The sequence below is a fragment of the Cydia pomonella genome, chromosome 19 (genome assembly GCF_033807575.1).
Source record: "Cydia pomonella isolate Wapato2018A chromosome 19, ilCydPomo1, whole genome shotgun sequence".
In the NCBI taxonomy this organism is placed as follows: Eukaryota; Metazoa; Arthropoda; class Insecta; order Lepidoptera; family Tortricidae; genus Cydia; species Cydia pomonella.
Genome location: NC_084721.1, coordinates 4599162 through 4620284, shown reverse-complemented (window position 1 = coordinate 4620284; position 21123 = coordinate 4599162). Strand labels below are relative to the sequence as shown.

The window sequence follows — 21123 nt, the reverse complement described above, 5'->3', positions numbered from 1 at the left end:
GACGAGAAGTAGCACAGGACCGAAATCATGTGTGTGAGGCCCAGTCTCATTTTGGGTCGCTGAGCCAACGGAGTAAGTATTCTAGTCTGCAAACAATGTTTTGTGCACGACTGTTCCGTCCTCTTGGCCCATTATCAACTGTTTTAACGTCACGCCTATCGTGCGCGGCGCGTCATCGTGAGCCTTGTCGGGATGCATTAGGGTTGATAATTGTTCTGTACACGCCCGCGTCAGTTGTCTTAGGCGGCAAAAGGAGGATCAAAAAGTTAAACCTTGTTTTTCCGTTCCAAACTAAAGCAAGCAAGCAGTTTGATTGCAACAATTTTTCCAACCGATGTCATTTCAGTATAAAATTGGTACAGTAGTAAATTAACCAATCGAACTATCATTTAATATTTGGCATGTAACAACATAGCTAAGTGTCTATCGCGTTCAAAAATCAAATAAATGAAACCAAATATAAGTGAAGCATGATGTTTTTATTAGCAAAAATCATAATGAAATGTTAGCAACAATATTAAACTATGTTATAATTAATTAAGTACGAAGTTGCACATAGATATTTCTACGTAACAAGATAATCTCAATATATATAATCGAATCTATGAAATGAACACAATATGACCGTGCGAGTATTGCTTGCTGGTTACTTCACCTATTCTTATAAAAATAGTTAATAATAGAGAACTAAAATTTTTGCTAAAGTAACTTTTCGAAAGTAACCAGCAACTTTTGAAGCCAAAATTAAATGAAACTATGGTTAAATGGCAAGCAACTCGCTAGCGGATCTACAAAGCTTACACTAATAAAACAAAATTATATGCTAGGACATCCAAAATCAATCGCACACCCCATCAAACGCGAATTTTCACAAGTAACCATAAATACCTTTCGTTTGGTGGCAGTCTTGCACCTTATTTTGTACTTTGTAAAGCTCAAATTCGAGGAACAATAAAAGTGAAAATACACTTTTGATGGATAGAACAACTGACCCTGCACTGTAAACACGGCAACCAAGCAGAAATCACAACAGCTCAAGCAGAAAATATGGATGGAATACAGTCTAAATTTTAACACTTAAAACTTTTTTAACCGGTGTTTTGATCAGCGATTCTTCTATAAATTTTACCCAGTGACATATATCTAAGGACGGGCCTTACGGGCAAGCATAACGGATAACGGTGTCACGCGCACGAATTCGAGCCATTCAGTCTAACGCCACAACGCGATTGGTTGATGAGTTTTCATCACGCGCGCGATTGGTAGCAACTAGTTGCGTTAGACTGCACGATTGGCTAGAATTCGCGAGTGACACCACTGAACTAGCACCATTTTTAGTGCCCGGAAGGCCCGTCCTTAGATATATGTCAATGATTTTACCACTATACTATATACAAACCAAACTGATTACCGAGGCCGTAAAACTTCTCATTCACACTTGCATGGTCTTAGCAAGGGTGAAAGACCGTGGTCGTCTTTTTGGTTTGCGGATACTATGGTGAAAACGATGTAGAAATCGTGGAATAATCGCTAGAGAAAACGCCAGGATAACAGGCTTTTTTGACAGCAGTGTTGGCCGAACGTTAATTAGAATTGGCCATATTGAAATATACCATTACAAATTGAACCGCAAACCGTAACGGACGGTTACAGTTTACGGTTCAATTTGTAATGGTAAATTTTCAATATGGTCAATTCTAATTAACGTTCGGCCAATACTGTGTGACAATACGACATTACTGTATTTAAAAAATGCGGATAATTTGATACACAGGCGGCTTAATATGACGGAGTGAAAAGGGTGCAGCTTTAATAAGTTATCTAATGAAACCTTAAAAGGTCAAAAAAAAATGTTAATGACAAAAACAGTATTCTTACAAAAAATAAAAACCTAAAGATTATGTGGACGAAATTATGAATTTTAGTGAGAAACAATTATACCCAAACAAACACTCAAACAACCTTTAGCAAACCTAGCTGCTTATCATCATAATTGACAACATTTCATATTTTTAAGTGCTACTTTTTATTGTCTACATCGAAAGAACGCACTAATTTAAGGTACCCGTATTTTTTTTATTTTGCGTAAGTCAGGGGTTCCCAAAGTGTGCGCCGCGGCGCCCTGGTGCGCCGTAGAAAGTAAAGAGGGGCGCCGTGAGTTCTATCATTATCCGAAACCACAAATATTCGCGGGTACCTATTTGAGCGCTCGCAGCGTTAAATAATATAGCGTCGTGTCACTCTTTTTCGACCGTGATTTTAAATTTACAAGGGCGCCGTTGCAAAATACTACACTTGTAACTGCGCCGCATGTTGAAAAAGATTGGGAACCCCTGGCGTAAGTCCTATATTTTGGTCATAAAATCTATTTATATTGTTACTTGAAACAAAAGGGCGTATGTAACAAACGTCATTTGTGAGAATCGTGACGTCACGGATCTGTTTCATACACTGGAAAAAACGTTGAATTAATTTACGTTTGAGCATAGACAACAGTGCGAGTGACATAACCTCAAACGTTAAAAATAAAATCACTAATTAACAAGTGTCACAAACGTCAAAACTCAAGTCAAACGATGGTTTTCATCCCGTTTTCAATGACAATGAAAATGTCAACCCAATCGGAAGTCATTTTTTTGCTTGTAGTGGCAGAACTGAAGGAGCTGGGTGACGTCAATTTCCGTTTTAACTATTTTTAGAGATTTTGAATACAAAAATTCGTAAAAAATATATAAAAAAAATTTTTTTGTAATCTACAGGAGCCCCTCTCGAAATGGTTTTCGATTAAGGGATATTGAAAATTTTGAAATGTTGTCAATTCATCGATCAGTATACACTTTTCTGAATTTTATTTAAACATTCTTCATTCATTTGTCAGAAATAGTTTGCCCTTTATTCGACAGTAGATATACTGGTAACTTATTAAGTCGCGTGCGTATTATGCGTATGTAGAGAACGCGGAGTGCTATGGCGTAGTGCTGTGGGGTAATGACGTGGGGTTGCGAAGACTGCTCGGCGCGCGGGACTTACAGTTTAGAGCGCAGGTCAGACGTCCCGGCGGCTAATTGTCAGGAGGGATCCTCGAACCTGGAACATTATGTTTTTTATTGTGGATAAAAATAGCAAAATTACACTATGTGAGTTTGACATAAGGTCTGATTTGGGTGCATTCTACGAAAAGACCTACTTTGTCGGGAACGTGACAAAAATCTATATTATATACTGATGAATTTAAAGCTATCACACGTTATCATGCCAAATAACGGCTTTTTATCTTTATCAGAAGTGTAGAAAAAACGGTGTCAGGTATCCGACACTTTGCTTGAATGCCCATTTATTCAGGTACAATACATAATTTCTACTTTATATTATTATTAAATACCAAAAATATTAGTCTGATCCGTTTAAGGGTAGGGTATTTTCAGTATCTTATTCTTTATTCTGATTAAGAAATAGGTGCTCCGTGAACAATCTTTTGTATGGAGCACTAAAAAACAGGAGAATTTTTTTTATCTACTTGGACGACATGCCCCAAATAATCGATACCAAATATGCCCTTAAACAAATCATCAGTATGTATTATTAGTTTTAAGATTCACGATATATAATATTAATATAAATTCGTTACAAACTACCACCTTATAAGACATACACAAATTTACATATTATTGATTAGAAATTTTGATACTATTCTATAATTAAAACATCGAATTCCTAAATGATTGTTGAGTTTTTCTTCTATATGTTTACATGGCACATATTATTTATACAGTTCTTTTTTATTGCCATTGTTTACAAATATCACATTAAAAATCCCAAATCCGATATAAAATTAACAAAGCTCCTACAGAAAAAGTTTACAGGCTCAACTGACCTCATGTTCATAGCGTTAGAGTTGCCTGGCTCCATCTTGTAGCCGAGGGTCTCGTAGAACTTGATGAGCTTGTCCTTGCAGTCCAGGGACATCTTGTAGCAGCCGACCTCTTGCGCTAGGAGGGACACTGTCACTACGATCCTGCAAAAAGGGGGGCCATAAATAAATAATAAATATTATAGGATAATTTTACACATATCGATAAGTCCCACAGTAAGCTCAATAAGGCTTGTGTTGTGGGTACTAGAACTACTAGACGACGATATATATGACGACCGGTTTGGCCTAGTGGGTAGTGACCCTGCCTACGAAGCTGATGGTCCCGGGTTCAAATCCTGGTAAGGGCATTTATTCGTGTGATGAGCATGGATATTTGTTCCTGAGTCATGGGTGTTTTCCATGTATTTAAGTATTTATAAATATTTATATATTATACATATCGTTGTCTAAGTACCCTCAACACAAGCCTTATTGAGCGTACTGTGGGACTTAGTCAATTTGTGTATAAAGTTAATTTGTGCAATAATGTCCTATGATATATATATTTTTTTTTATATAAATCGTTTCGGCGACTTGGGACCACAAATGAAAATGACCACTTTTGGTAATGTCCCCTGCTAAAAATACGTCCACTTCATAAAATGTGCTGTACATAGAATGTATATATAAATACTTATATACATAGAAAACATCTATAACTAAAAATGCCCTTCCCAGGATTCGAACCCGGGACAACCTGGTTCGTAGGCAGGCACTACCGTCTTAGCTAGGAGGCCGTCAAGGGAGGTTTGAATAAAGTTTTGATTTTCTTAATCTGAAACGATATTTAAGTAGAGTAACGAAGAAAGTGTTATAGACAATATTTAAAAAAACCACAAAAAAATCAAAACCTAATTTTTAACAAGCAGAAACGTCTGTGAACGATGCTATTAAGCTTAGAATAAATTTAACAGTGGAAAAATTACTGCCTTGGGTGAGACTTGAACTACCTTTGCTGCCTATGGATGAGGTCTTGGTGACTCAGGTGGCAGAGCGCTGGAGTATCTATCCAGAGGCCGTGAGTTCAAGTCTCACCCAAGGCAGTAATTTTTTAAATTTATTCTAAAATCGAAACTTGTCAAAAATCGATGAAAACCGCAGGGAGCCCCCTTAAGAGGCACTGCTCTTTCTTACTTGCTAAATGAACAACAATAAATAAATTATTATATTGTATGCCTGACAGGCAAATTTTAGCGATACTAATAAAATATCTACGAGTATTATAACCTGTACACCTATAATTATGCAATAAATGACATCTTATCTTATCTTAAATTATTAAAAAATTTGAATAAAATTAAAAGAAATAATATTAAATTTAAACTTAAAGAGAGAACAATTAATGTTTGTATGTGTTCATATATCAAAAACATTTTGGATTAAGTTCTCAATATCATGGTAACTTTAACATTTTAGCCATTTTGTTATTATGCTGTTACTTTACTTTTATGATAATGGATATATATTTAAATGTTTATTAATAGAATTATATAGTTTAACGGAATTTATACTTACAATTTTCCCAACTGCTTTCCTCTGTACGTATCATTGACCACTACATCCTCTAGTCGCCCACGCTGAAAAATGCAATAGCAATGTTTGAAAAATATCCGCTTTTGTGATATACAATGTGTTTGTGCACGTATATTGGAGCCGTTAACCACGTATAGTACAATGAATTTTATCGACAAATCACCCCCCATACCTATGTTTTTTCTCAAACATTTTAAAAATGCACCCCTTCAAAGTTTTATGGCACCGAACACGACTGCTCTTGGTTAATGTACCATTATCTGTCCATTTACCTATCGCGCATTTAAAAAATAATAATCATTCGATGACTTATGAAAGTTATGAATTAGGGCATAAATTTCAAGCATAAATGATACAGAGAATTTTCCACAATTACTCGAGAATTAATAACAAAGATAAAAATTATCTTCAAAAATGTACTCTTTTTTATCATTTTATCTTTTTTTTTTTAAACGAGGTCGTTGACCTGTACTTTTTTATTGTTAAATGATAGTACAGGATATCAGCTAAAAGTCGACATCAAAATAATAGCCCTAGTAAAAAACATTTCAAGTTACACGAGTCCAAACAAGACCTTCTGTAATGTGCGTCGAACTAAGTTGCTTTAGTTCAAAATGATAATTCGGGCGGCGGGCAATTATTTTTTAGAAGTAAGTTGAAGCTCATTAGAGAAGGTCTTGTTTGGACTCGTGTAACTTATGAAATGTTTTAATAAGAGCTATCATTTTGATCTTTTAGCTGATATCCTGTACTATCATTTAACAATAAAAAAAAGTACAGGTTAACGACCTCATTTTCGAAAAAAAAAGGAAATTTTAGAAGACAATTTTTATCTTTGTTATTAATTCACTAATAATTATGGACAATTCTGTGACATGTATGCTTTGAATTTATGCCCTAATTCATAAGTTATCGAATGATTATTATTACGTGTGTGGACCCGGCTAATCTTTCTTATATCTTTAAGCGTAAGGCTGCGTTTCCATCAGATATGTGCGAGGATGCGTAGCGAGGGATGTGTTTGTTAAGAACCAATAAAATCACTTCATTTATCTATTCTCACTCAAAGCAGCTCTAGTGGACAATATTCTATTTTTTCCTAACAAACAAATTCCTAGCTACACATCCTCGCATATCTTTGGTGGAAATGCAACCTTAGCGTCATTCTAGATGTAAGATATACGTATCTATGGGTCTGAACATCGCTGGGTCCCGAAGAAGATAACCCAAGTTGTGATGCGCAGATATCGTAGCAAAAGACATGAGACCTGCGACGTTACAGTGGACGACACTTTATCGCGCTAAGTGGAAAGAAAAGACAAGGAAAGCAGACCCCACAATCAAATGGGAATAATGATGCTTAGGAGAGAGAGTGTGTAATATGTATCAGGTAAAGCAGGTTTTTAACGTACCAAAGAGCAGTTGTGAATGAACTTCTGCTCCACGGTGAGCGTGGCGGCGCCGATCAACTTCTTGATGCGTGTGTCCTCTATGACGGTCACGTAGTAACCGCCCGATTGCTTCATTTGCGTGAAGCGGTCTGGAAATGTAACAGTTATAATTTATGTCAAGGATTTAACCTTTTGAACGCCACGCCTATCGTACGCGGCGCGTAATCGTAAACCTTGTCGGTACGCATAAAGGTTGATATTGGGCTGTAGCCACGCGCGTCATATGACGTCTTTGGCGGTCAAAAGGTTAAGGTTTACACATCATCTATAGGCGGGTCCACACAGAGCGAGCATACGCGCGAGGCAATTTCCTCATGCACAAATCGGCCAGTGTAGGCGTGCCTCGGCCGAGGCGGCGCGCGCGTTTTCCTCGCCTGAGCGCGTCGCCTCAGTATCTCTCTTATTTTTTTTCTGTTAATAATTCACGCACTCTAATGCCTTGACAATAGAGGCGTGTTCAGATATTTGTGAGCACCTTGGCCGCTCCGATATATTTGATGGCGACTGTACATATCAACATGCTAATTATAAATAAACTGATACTCATTTACTGATCAAATCAAGGACAATAAACTGTTCGAAAACTATCTTGGGAATAAGAATAATTTTTTGCTATAATAACTAATGGGAACCGATAATCAAAAGTTCAGATAAACGAAATGTGGGTTTTTTGGGATTAGATCAAACAAATAAAACACCATTCTACATAAAAATTAAAAACAGTACAGTTTATTAAAATTTGACGTACATTGAAATATAAAACACGTGAAAAAAGTCAAATAGAAAAATAAATATCCGAATTTAAACTGTCGTGAGACATACTAACATTAAAATGACTCCGAAACATGTCGCACGAGTGACTAAAAATACGTGAGTGTAATCCGTAGAAGTATTTTAAAAATAAATATGTTTTATTCCATAAAATCATCATCGTCAAGAATGGCTGCAACTTATAGCATTTAACCAACCGGAGACGCCTTGTCTGTAATTTTCTGTACAAAAGCTTAGTCCGCGTTCGGATTTTCGAGGTTCTACTGTAGTTAACTTTGCTTGCAATACAACATATACTATGTATAATGTCTGGTAAACCTAAAAAAGATCTTATCATTAAGAACTTTAAGAAGAAATGCCTTGTTATGCCTGTGTTATCATTATCATTAATTAAAATAGCCGCGTTTTTTTAGGCAATCTAACAAAGCAACCAGATCGACCAGTTTCTAATTATCATTCTTAATGTGATTGATATTTATGGAGTTATTGCGAAAATCGCGAACAGGCAGAAAATCAAGGTTTATGAAAGGTTAAGCTGCTATCTGTCGTGCCGGTTCTGAAGGTCACCCAGTTCTGACATTTATACCTACATACTATATGCGGAATTCTGTACGCCTATTGGGGCTATTGGACATGTTTTTATCAGCAGCTGAAGCTGATAGTGTGGTAGAAATAATGTCTATGACTATTCCAAGTTATTTTGGATTCTGGGTCGTATTCGTACATAAAATTTTTGATTAGTATCTACCTTATTGAAATTAAAACATGAATGAAAATGTGTCCAACCGTAAGTTTCGGTTTTGGCATAAAATGTCTCGGCGGTTTGTTATCAGCAAACTGCTGAACCTTTTGGCCACGGTGAAAGCATTGGGTTTGATTTCGGCATTAAAAATCATGTTCCGGCCGAAACTAGACCAAAACTGATCATTTGTTTTGGCAAAAATCCGGATTCAGTTAAAAGTTAATGAAAATACAATAAACATTGTACATTTTCTTCTTATAAACACTGGCATTAATATTAGGCACTAAAGCAACATGGTTCCATTATAAATTTTGTTCAAACCATAGCAGGTATTACTGTATCTATAGGCGCTCTGTCTATATATATTATTCTAACACATGCTTGCTAAGTAGTGTTAAATGAATGAGTAATGTTCAAATCTAACCTTTCACTAAGAGAAATTTACAACAGTACATTAAATTAGCAGGAACTGTTAGAAAAACACTGCAGAGGAGACCAAGACCTTGTACACAAAAGGTTGTAGCGTCACAGGAAGTAAAGGAGTAAGTGTTTAAAAAAAAAGGAATCAATTTCATATTAAATCACCATTCAGAACTAAGATACTTACCCTGCCTGATATACCTGAAATAAATTATTTTTATTTTTTTTTTTTTTTTTTAAACCAACCAATTTCTCATTTTTCTGGACCATTACAAAGAAAAATTCTCTTGGCTCTCTCTTGTTTTTTTTAAAGATGGACACTGCTTTTTTGCACATTGCTTTTCGGATTTTTTATGTTATTTCTACGCAGAATCTATCAATGCCAATGGGAGAAAAAAAGTGGAATTAACATAAAAATATCCAATTAAAAAAAATGTTTGGTGTACAGCTTTAAATAAATTAACCCTTATAAGGTGTAAAACTCACCATCAAACTGTTGTTGTGTGACATTCCCAACGCTTGTAAGTTGGCTGAGCAGCTGCAGGAATCCTTTGTCGTAATCTGACCGCTGCAGGGGCCTCACAACCATCCAGTCCTCACCCGGCTGTACTGCACTTATTTTTGGGTTGAATGTGGCGGGACTTTTACTGAAGTCCAACCTCTGCAGAAGCTCAGGGGAGTATAGATACTCTGATTTTGTCCCCTGAAAAACAAACACACGTTTTGTTCTTTGTATAATGAAGGCATGTGAATACAAAAGAATATCTTTAATAGATATATAGATAGATACATTCTTTATTCATACTCACAACATACATGGCATCGACATCAGAACAAACAAAAAAGAAGTGAAACATGCAAACTTAATTTAATAAAAAACATTTTTTTTTAGTTAATTAATATGCCATGTGTTGTGGCACAGAAAAGGCGCTGCCTCAGCATGATGATGCAGCAAGCCACATCGCTGGTATTCTGCCAGTACCTTACACAAAAATGTGCTACGCTTTTTAAACATCTAAGTTGGTAATACTTGTAAAAGTTTCAAATTGTAAGTTAATTTATAGTTTCAAAGTAAACTAATAGTATTTATTTAAATATGCAATTGTAAGAACCATTTCTTTACCATTTTTCAAAAATAACATACTTAAATGATAAGGTAAACAATAGCTTTGATATAACTTGAAATCAAATACATCATTTTAAATTAATCTAATCTTGATCATACTGGAAATCAAAACGGATATCATTGAAGCAAGACATAGATAATGATTAAGGGTAAAGTTGTATCAATTCTAGATGTGTATACTATCAAGATAACAATTTAAATAGATGATAAAGGTAAAACATTGCGGATTTTTTTAAGGTTTGAATCATATACTTCAAAAACAAGGTTTGCTTAGGGTTTATATGATTAATACCTTTAAACGCAATATTAACAATTGAAAAATATTTTTAACAACTGATTTAAGTTACTGAAAAAAATCTTGATCAATGAATTTACAGTCAGAAATAAAATATATTTTTAATATAGTTACCGAGACATTTCTTTCCATTCCCATCGTAGAGCTTTTGTGTAGAACAGTTAGAACTTTAAATTACACACCATTATTTGTTAGCCGAGTTTATTTATGGTAAAAGTCACCACGTCATCGGTTCGCGCGGTGACCATATGATAAAACGTAGACGCGAAATCCTCAGAGAACTCTAGCTTCGGCTTCACAAGTTCACAGCGCAGCAAAAAGTGAAAGTTATGTGTATTGTATAATTTTAATACTTGGCTCGATTGTAACCTCCAACCAAATGGTTTTGGTCGGTTGGTAATTTAACGTCAATTTAACGGCAAAAGCTGTCTGAGATTATGTTAAAAACGTGTTTAAATTGTTGACCATCGTGATTTCATGTTTTATCACTGTCTTGAACGGATGAACCAGCTGATTTCCCGGATTGACATTTGGTATTGGTTGTATAGGTTATGTAAAAAAGGCGAAATATTTCAAATGTTTTAATTTATTAGTAAATAATCTTGCTATCAATAAACTATTCGAAGTGTGAAATGGCTTTGTTTAAGAATAATATAGTGAAAATACATCAGTGCTGCCGAGGGTACTCTGTATTAAACAGGGTTATAGATAAAAGGCTAAAGCTATACAATTCTGCGTCAATTCTTACTAATACACAACGATGGTTGTTCCATGAGAGTGAACGTAAAGGTGGATATAATACAAAAGAAGATGTCTCGACGCTCACACACATCAAAAATGGTGCCAAGGAATTAAAATCAGAAGTAAAACTATGGTTGCAAGAAATGAAAGACTTAGCCCTGACCGATCCATTACTTATTGCCAGACCAGGTATTTATTTATATCTGTTTAATTTTTACATCGGAATCTAAAAACATAAGGTAGTAGTAGACTATTAGTTTAGGCGGTCTTTTCTATATTCAAGGTACTCGACGAAGATACAATTTGCCTCAATTTGTCTGAGGGATCTGTCAAAAACAAAAATGCTGAGGGCCTGCCGCGAAAAAAGAAAATCTAAATTTTGTGATCTGCTTCTCTATCACTCTTGCATAACTCTTGCAAATTCGAGCGATAGGCAGCGAAATTACGATTTTCGTGGTAGGCCTTCTGATCAGGCAATAAATTGGCCTATCGAATTGTTTTTTTATTATTTGGCATGTAAATAATATAAATCATTCTTGATTTGGTCTATAACATTCGATGTTTTAAAAGGTAGCTGAAACAGTGTGAAAGTAGGTTGGCAACCCAAACCATTTTTTGATCTGGCAAGAGGGAAAAAAACAATACCAATGTCATATGGTATTTTAAAAATATCCGTTACCTACACAAAATAAAATCGGTTGTAACTTCTGTTTTGTTTTTAATCCTTTTGAGTGCGAGTGACGAAAATAGCGAGACTTAAGTCGATTGACGAAGTTTTTCCTTTAGTGGCACGAAAGTTCGAGGGGCTGAAGGCCGGATGTTCTCTAATATAGTAACTGTCGATCCGTCTCCGACCTACAATAAAAACAGGAGTTTGAGCAACATATATCAAAAGTTTCAAAGTCTTCTCGGCCGTGGTGCGGATATTGACATCGGCAGCTGTGTTAAAGAGGACATGTTATCTGCGAGGAGCAGTACGGTCGCATCAGAGGACAGTTTCATTACGCCGGTGTCTTCGGTCGGAGATCTGATGGCGATGTCACCGCGACGCAAGGAGGCCCAGGAGTCTGCTGATGTGACGAGTGACCTGCTCACGGGTGCTGACTTCGACAGTGTTTGTGATATAACCATGCAGGAAGTTCAACATTACGATGAACCTTTGTACATCGATCCGACAAGTATGGACTATCTAGTGAAGTGTGCCGAATCCACTCGCAGCAACAGTCACGTAGACCGCGGCAAGGAAAGCTTGTTTATAAAATTCGATCCGCTTTACGCTCGACAGAAATCTCCAGCCACTCCTGAATCCCTCCCGGACTCCACAGAGGCTGATATAGGCTACGAAACGGGAAGTGCTGCATCCATTTTCGCTGACAACAGCGTTGCTACGCCTAAGCATTCAATGTCTGTAGGATCTATCTCTAGTGCATGGGAAAAACCAACTCAAGTAGTTCCACCTGTCAAAAACCATTCACCTAAGACTGAAGGTAAACCAATACCACAGTTGGTTCGAAGTGCCTCTGCAATCCTATCTTCTAGTCACGTAGCTACAGACAGGCTCATAAATTTCATAGGGAGCACTCCGCCTGTGGCTGCTCCGCGCAGTCCTCACCACCGTTCCAACACCCACCAGGTTGACAAGCTACGTTCTCTTCAAATAACACTCCAGCGGCAAGAACATGAATCTTTATTACTCCGACAGGAAAATGGAGATCTCAAATCTGCGTTACACAACATTGAGAGTAGATATGCAAGTACTGTTGAGGAGTTAGAGTTAAAAGTTAAGAAGCTTACGGATGAAAAACATAATTTGATAGAAAGAGAAAACCAGCTACTTCAACAGCTTCATGATAAGAACCTGAATAACAAACAAATGGGTGTAGTGATGGAAGAATATGAGAAAACTATATCTTCTCTGATTGGTGAGCATCAGCGGGAGCAACTACTGACGCAGGAAATGCAACAAAAACTAAGCGCTGAACGAGACCAAGCTTTAAGTCACTTAGCAAGCATGGAAAGTTCGTTCAACGACTTGCTGTCCAAGTATGAAAAATGCAAAAGTATTATTATGGAGCATAAAGAAACAGAAAAAATATTTGAGCAAAAAATTACAGAGTATGAAGCTGGTTTGAAAAAATATGAAGAACTTTATACAAACTTGAAACAAATCACTGCAGAGAGCTTGGCTAAAGCTAATGAAACATTGGAAACTGTAAAGAAAAACCACAGTGTGGAGCTGACAAAGTTAAATGCTACCATCAAAAAGCATGAGATCAAAATTTCGTCTTTAGAAGAGTCACTGACTCAAAAAACCAGAGATAATGAGGAGTTAACAAGAATTTGTGACCAGCTCATTAATGAGGTGCACTAGAGTGCATCTTTTGGCACCATTTTAGAGATATTTAACTGTCTATTATCTAAAATCTCTGTGATGAATCTCTACAATTATGACATTATTATGACTTTAGTTGTAGTTAGATATATTATAACTTTTTGATTAGGAACTTATATATCAAATAATGCTATCTTATGTTGTGGCTTATTTGATATTCCATTTACAGGTCTTGGTGCTTGTTGACTAATTTGTAGGAACTGTTTTAAAAATGTACATTGTGAATTCATTTTTTATAAATTCCCTTAAAAAATATAAGACAGCTTCTACTAGCTAGATTAGACTTCAAACTTGTAAACATAAAACATGTTTAACACTTTACATATATGTCACTAGATAAGTTTTGCAATAGACAAATATGAAACAAATAGATTTATACTTTGTATGAAATGAGAATGTCATATAAAATATTTGTAAATCCTCTATAGCCCACTCCAAGATTTTAAAAGTTTTAATCTATTTTTTGATAGCAAATGTTTTTCCACCAAACATTGTCTATGGAAATATAGTTTCAAAAAGTATATGTGATAGGCCACCTCTCTTTCATATTTGTCCATTGCAAAACTTATCTAGTGACCTATCTATAATAACAAACTCAATTAACAAATTATGTGTAAACACTGTAAACTAATCAAGTATTGTCCTTAATGCCCTTATGTTGTTAATTGCCTTGTTTAGACGCTTGACTGACTTAAAATATTTATTTCTGTGTTTTTTTTTCTGACTGTCAATTAATTATTGCGTCCAAATCCCGCCTATTTTTAGTATAGGCGGTTACTGGTGCTCATACACTGGCTGTTTATATAACATAGTGTGACAGGGAAAACAATAAAACACAATACATTTTCTCTCTGCCACATGTGGCATCATGATGTGATATAACTTTATATAACAGCTAATGTACCTACACCACCATAAGTTTAGGTATATTAAAGATTCAACTATAAATTGAGAGATTTAAAATATTGTGCAAAATATTAAACAGTTTTTCTTGTCTTTATTGCCATACCTACCTGCCTACCCAGACTTTACTGCATCTAATTCATAGGACTGAGGTGTAGTGCTTCTTCATTTCACCTTATTCTACAATATAAGAGCCCTTGTTTACGTGCTTGATGCTTGTACTTAGATTACATTTTTCTGAAATAAAAAGCTGTAATTAAGTATGTTTTTTTATTTGCAGATTTTCATAGGATTATAATAAAAAACAAGTATTCAAGAATTATTGCATAGTTTTTCGACCATAATACATGCATTAAGTATTATAATTATAGTTAGCATTTTATAACAGATGGTTGGAATGGAATATGCATGTAACATATAAGTAATATATTTTTGAACCAACATACCATACCACCAACATTGTAGAATTTGTAGATGGACAAAAGATCTTTTAATTCTGTCCGCCGAAGACGTTAACTGATGCGCGCGGTACAGCCTAATATCGACATTCGTGCAATGCGACAAGGTTCACGATTACGCGCCTCGCACGATAGGCGTGGCATTCAAAGGAATAATTAGATTTTGGCCGTCTCTGTATTTCGTACTAATTACACAATCCACTCCAGCAGTTAGCGATTACTGCCATCGCGAGATCTTGAGCACCTTTGTGCAATATTATAATCACATCTTTCCAGGTGAAACCGACCTAATCTGGTGCTTCAACGAGCGCTCGGTCCTGGACAAGTTTGTGACGACAAGCGACAGTGACCACAACGAGGGCTTCAGCACGTGCAAACTGGACATGAGTCCCGCGGGCCGGGCCCTGTTCCACGGATATCTGGACACTAGGGTACCCAAGGATGGAAGGATTAAAAAGGCAGGGTATTGTGCTTTAAGATCGCAGCGAGTCAGGGTAAGTTGTTTCAGTGTTGGTCTGCTCTCCCTCCAATTACGTGCTGATCGGACTTGAGTTCCGCAAGTCTGGCGTTGTTCCACGAATATCTGTACAGTAGGGTATCCAAGGATGGGAGGATTAAGAATGCAATTGTGCTTTAAGATCGCAGCGAGCCAGGGTAAGTTGTTAGTGTGGCTCTATTAACCATCTAAGTAGGCGCTGATTGGACTGGAGCCCTGTTTTCTAACATCTTTATCTCGTAGGACTATAGTTGGTATTACGGACACGTAAAGAAATTGCACAACCAGCAGCTAAGCGGGCCCGGTTCCCGGTTTTCAAAATGGTCAACACGTTACACCTTTATTTTTGGGAGAGTAAGAGCGTGTGTAAGTCATTTTGAAAGATATTGATATTGGCGTTTACGTCGTTTATTAAATGTTCTGGTGTATTGATCGTAGGTAAAACAATAATAAAGGTAACTATTAGGCACTTCAAAATATTATAGCTCACAGTCACGTCAAAAAAGCATTGATACACGGGCAAAAAACCAAAAATATGTATACACGACCTTATCATAGTACAAAGAGTGGGGAAGTAGGTTATCTTCATACAATGCACCGCGCGCGGCTTGTATGTGTGCGCCATAGTATCTTTACGTCGCCGCACGCACACTCATCAAAATCTCGTTCCGTTTGTCAGTGCGCCAGCCAGTAGGGCCTTTTGTTTGAGTATGCGTGCGGCGACGCCAAGCCGCGCGCGGTGCGTTTGTATGAAGATAACCTACTTCCCAACTCTTTGTACTGATTGCCACAGCCGGTATCGGAATCCTTGGCGTCGACATCTCGAGTGAAGTCCAGTTCCGCGGCCATCTAGAGGGCAAGGCTAAATTAACCTCAAAAAAGCTCGGTGTACTCAACAGATCGAGACAGTATTTGACACCGGCCCAACGCCTACAGCTTTATAAGGCGCAGGTGCGCCCGCACATGGAATACTGTTCTTATCTATGGGCAGGGGCACCCCAGTACCAGCTTCTCCCTCTGGACCGCATCCAACGAAGAGCGACTCGAATTGTCGACTGCCAGCGTATTTTGGATCGGCTTGACTCCTTGGTGCTGCGTAGAGATGTAGCCTCGCTCTGCATTTTCTATCGCATGTACAATGGGGAGTGCTCCGAGGAATTGTTCGTATTAATCCCTGCCGCCTCTTTTCGCCATCGCCCTACGCGACAACATTTCCATCCTCACCACTTCAATGGTTGGCAGTCCTCAACTGTGCGTTTCTCCAAACTTTCTGCCTCGCACAGCTAAACTGTGGAATGAACTGTCGCCTGCGGTATTTCCGGACCGATACGACCTTCAAACCTTCAAGAAAAGAGCGTACTCCCATCTTAAATGCCGGCAACGCACTTACAACCCCTCTGGTGTTGCAGGTGTCCATGGGCGGCGGTAATCGCTTACCATCCGTCTGCTAGTTTGCCTCCTCTACCATAAAAAAAAAAGCTATGACCTTATTGCCGGTAGTGTACACATACATATTTTTGGCACTTTGTCCGTATCGATATTTTAGATGTGACTGTAAAGTGCAATGCGTTTTATTATAAGTGGATTGTTAAACGCTAGCGCTTCGCGAGTAATTGTGCGAAGCAGCTCGGAATTTGGAGGTCGAGGACGTGCCTTGTCAGAGATACTTATTAGGGCCGCGTGTGCGTTAGCGTTTGCCTCGAATGAAGCACGTGTACACAGAGTGTGCTAAAGCGTATGGCACACTTATCCGATTCGCACATCGCTTTAACGTGCTAGCGGGATCTCGCTATAATATGCGCATAGCGTTGTCACTAGAGATGCAACGAATAGTGGCTTGGCCGAATACCGATTATCCGGCAGAGCCATCGGCCGAATATTCGGCTAGAAGTTTTACCTAAAATTAAGTAAATTCGAACGCGCGCGTGCGTGCGCTGTGCAAGTTGCAACTTGTTTCTCGCTGTAGGCAGTCTTTGATAGAAATTGCGCTTATTGGGAGCGTGCACGACTGTCACGCAACCTAGTGTCCGCAATTCTAGGGGAAAACGTCAATTCACATCATCTTATAAAACTACTCCAAAACTAAAAACTACTGAACGGATTTTCATACGACTGTCATCTCTCAATAGAGTGATTCTTGAGGAAGGCTTAAGTATATAACTTGTTAAGGTTTTGTGTAAATTGTTTGAAATATAACGATGTTGTCGGAAAAAATCACGCTGGCTAGGAGCTTTAATCGAAAACGCTGCCTAATCCGTTTGAGCTATAACAACACAATGTATTGTGGGGTTGTTTCTCATTCACAGGTCTACAAAAAAGTCCGCGATGTGAAATGTCTATCTTTTAAGGATAACTTATACTATATCCATTCTTAACTTCTAGAAAAAGATCACGTAATATGTGGTATTTGCAAAGCTATTTACATGGATACATTATTAACAATTATCAAAATAAATACGTTAGTTATATTAAGCATTTCATACAGATTACAATGGTCCTTTACACCATACAATTTAAATGAATATTTTGGAGTAATCGTAAATCAAAGTTTCATTTCGAGCCATATAATCGTACGAAATGTTAAAGACGCTATCCGCAGTTAGTTCGAATTTTTACCACCTTATGCGCTGGGATCGCTTTACTTACCCCCACCACGCACTTCGCACGGTCCCAATTCTGCACGCACGCAGTGCGTATTGAATTGCGGACATTGCGGCGCGTTAGATTTAGTCGTGTGTGTATTTTTTTTATATGGTTTTTTTCTCATGTTTTTGTACTATCTATGAATACAAAGGTAGTCTGAAAGATTATACTGGTCTTAATAATTGAATACTTGCAGTTTGTTACTTTTTTACCCCTCGTTTACCGTTATCTACGTGTTACGTACTATTCGGTATCCGGCCGAATACTATGCCACTATTCGGTATTCGGCCGGATAATAAAAATATGGCCGAATAGGCCGGATACCGAATAGTGGCCGAATATTCGTTGCACCTCTAGTTGTCACGCTCAAACTTCGGAGCGACGACGTGCGAATCTGAGGCAGTGTGCCATGCGCCTAATTTTCAGAGGACTTTCCTCGCGCGGTGGCTCGTTACCTGATTATTAAGCTATTCCGTAATGTACCAGGCCATACAGTGTCATCAAGCTACCTCAGAAAACCAATTTCCATCTGCAATAGCCACAATTGATTGAAAATACCTAACTTTTAAAATTAAATTCATTTTTTTCATTGCAGAAATCATTCAAACGCGAAGCCACTTTCGACTGGCATCTATACAACACGCTGGTGCTAAAGATACGCGGCGACGGGCGCTCCTACCTTCTCAATCTGTCGTGTGAAGGCTACTACGATATCACGTGGAACGATATCTACCACTACGTCCTGTACACCAGGGGAGGGCCTTACTGGCAAATTGCTAAGGTATTATATATAATATATAATATGTGTATGTATCTATAAACTCTTTATTGTACAAAAGACAAAATATAAATATGGCACAGGATAAGCAGTACAAAGGCGAACTTATCCCTTTAAGGGATTTCTTCCAGTTAACCTTTGAGTATATGAGAGTTGATGAAGAATGATAGACAAATATAGCACTGAGTACAATAGACTAGAGGAAAGTCAATAAAATTATAAAAGAGGGCGAAAAAAAAAAATAGAAGTAATAGTATAACAAATATATAGAATACCTATATAACCTATATTATATACAATAATTATATATTTATAGTCACAAATAAATTAAATCTGGTCAGATAGCCACAGCTGATATATATTATTGCGTTTAAAAATTCACTATTCGGCGACTCTGCCTTTATTAAAAATTAACTACCTAAAGAATTGAATAAATTAAACTATGACGCGCGTAAAGTAGAGCTATTGTTGAAGCCGCGAATCGAAAATAGATAGCCCTGTAGTTACTTTATTGTACAATATACAAGTACCTGGGCGACCGAGCTTTGCTCGGTTATAACTATTTATTGTAATATGGTGGTGTGATAATCTTAAATACATTTTTTTACGAAACTAAACTTGTCTAAAACGATAAAAATTAAAATATATATATATGTTTATATATTGAACAAATAAAAAAATAAAAAAAATATTCACCGGACGAGATTCGAACACATAACACTCGTTACTGGCCGTCCGCGTCTTAACCCGCTGGACCAGACGGACAGTGGCCGGCAACACGAAATTAGCGACCATATTCTGCGTCGAAAGAAAAACACATAAAAACTTGAAAACACGCGTTTTCCCAAACATAAGACTAATCTAGATCGATTGTATACCCCCAAAAACCCCCATTTACCAAATTTCAGCGAAATCGTTAGAGCCGTTTCCGAGATCACAGAAATATATATATACAAGAATTGCTCGTTTAAAGGTATAAAATATGTAATAACAAAGAGAATTTGAAATAGAGGTGGATTGTTAAAGAAAATTTTGTATCCACAATAAATTTACTGTCATCTTTTGACACATGATTAAAACTTTTGGAACGCCATTTGACTATGATCCTTATTCTTTCACTGATATGTGTTAAATTTGTTAAATATCAAAAAGTGGCGCCATCTTATCGGACATACAGTATAACCCAAAGCTTATGGCGCCATCGCTCGAAACGATACCTTTTATTTTATTTGTTTTTATTTTTTTATGTCAAAAGTTACAGAACCGGTCGTTAATCATCCAAATGATGCTGGTAACAGAAATTATCTCCTTTTCAAGTATTTCTATAAAATGTAGACAAATTAATGTTAAACCTATCCTACCTACCTTTATATCAGGCAGATATAGTAAAGTAGAAATACTAGAAATGGAATAATGTACTGCCAAAGTCTTGTCCAAAGACTCGAACTTACGACCTTTCAGAAGTTCGGAACACTAGGCCGATCGCTCTTAACCAACTAAGCTACCCAAGTGTGCGAATCTTTCCATTCCTTTTTTTTTGTTTACACGCCTTAGCCTTAGGGAAGCGCATAGCGACATCTACCGTTAGAATCTTGTCAAATTAATCTTAAAATTCATAATTTATGTTAGGGAGGCGCATAGCGACATCTACCGTTAGAATCAAAATCTCATCATCTTGTCAAATTAATGTTAAAATTATTTCGCTTTCAGATTCCGTTTTCGAAGTTTGTCTTAGGTTCGAAAGGCCGGCTCCAGGACAAGCAAGTCCGGATGCGGCTTGACAGAGTGACGCATTTCGGCATCACCTGTTGTGATAAAATTAATGGCGAATTCAATTTAGAAATAGAATATGTAGGTAAGTAAGTTACAGATATGGCATACATACTTATATGTATAGAAAACTATGCCGGAACATGTGTGATGTGTTTCGAAATACGCATTAAAAATATGCCTTTTGCTAGAACATAGGTTCGAAACATTTTCAATTCCCGTTATATTTACCTATTATTTCTTCATATTAATTTACCATTATTGACTGAGTGTTTCCGTTTCAGCTGGGGCAAAAATGGTTTTGTATGTTTAGTTACTCGGTTCTCGTGAAATTTTGTGAATAATGATATGGATTTTTTCCGAGATTCATTTTTTGAAAAAAAAATTGTGGCATTCTTGTAATTTATCGAAGCCTTAGCTGACAGAGCCACCAGTATTAGCTAATTAAATATGGTTTTTTTCGGTTTCAGGTCTAGAATTTGATCCAACACATGATGAAGAATTTGCATATGAGATGTACAAAACGGAAAGATATATCGTCGGTGTTTAAGTTACTTACCTACATGTTAATATAAATAAACAAATATAAATGTTAATATTTTTTCCCTTTTTTTATCGTGGGATGCACCACATTACAATCATACGAACCCTCAACTTTAGATTGCCGGTCTAATAGTCAACCCAAAGATGT

The 21123-nt window shown here is 37.0% G+C and overlaps 3 protein-coding genes across 4 annotated transcripts; 2 read left to right on the top strand and 1 right to left on the bottom strand.

The window, feature by feature from the left end:
• Positions 1-2336: 2336 nt before the first annotated feature.
• On the bottom strand, positions 2337-10594 carry LOC133528377 (probable glucosamine 6-phosphate N-acetyltransferase). 2 transcript variants are annotated; one of them, XM_061865746.1, is made up of 6 exons: positions 10434-10594; positions 9317-9533; positions 6859-6986; positions 5429-5490; positions 3875-4015; positions 2337-3087 (listed from the first exon to the last, which is right to left on the bottom strand). In XM_061865746.1, the coding sequence occupies exons 1-6, from the start codon at positions 10434-10436 to the stop codon at positions 3069-3071; spliced, it is 570 nt and encodes a 189-aa protein (XP_061721730.1). In that variant the 5' UTR covers positions 10437-10594; the 3' UTR covers positions 2337-3068. The 2 variants fall into 2 exon arrangements, with proteins under 2 accessions (XP_061721730.1, XP_061721729.1); XM_061865745.1 differs by having other exon boundaries at positions 10366-10593.
• A 170-nt stretch (positions 10595-10764) lies between these two features.
• On the top strand, positions 10765-21034 carry LOC133528376 (complex I intermediate-associated protein 30, mitochondrial). The gene is made up of 5 exons (XM_061865744.1): positions 10765-11181; positions 15022-15239; positions 18480-18665; positions 20373-20517; positions 20903-21034. The coding sequence occupies exons 1-5, from the start codon at positions 10884-10886 to the stop codon at positions 20980-20982; spliced, it is 927 nt and encodes a 308-aa protein (XP_061721728.1). The 5' UTR covers positions 10765-10883; the 3' UTR covers positions 20983-21034.
• LOC133528375 (transforming acidic coiled-coil-containing protein 3-like) lies at positions 11198-14548 on the top strand. The gene has a single exon (XM_061865743.1). It carries the CDS (start codon positions 11810-11812, stop codon positions 13361-13363), a length of 1554 nt encoding a protein of 517 aa, XP_061721727.1. The 5' UTR covers positions 11198-11809; the 3' UTR covers positions 13364-14548.
• Positions 21035-21123: the final 89 nt, after the last annotated feature.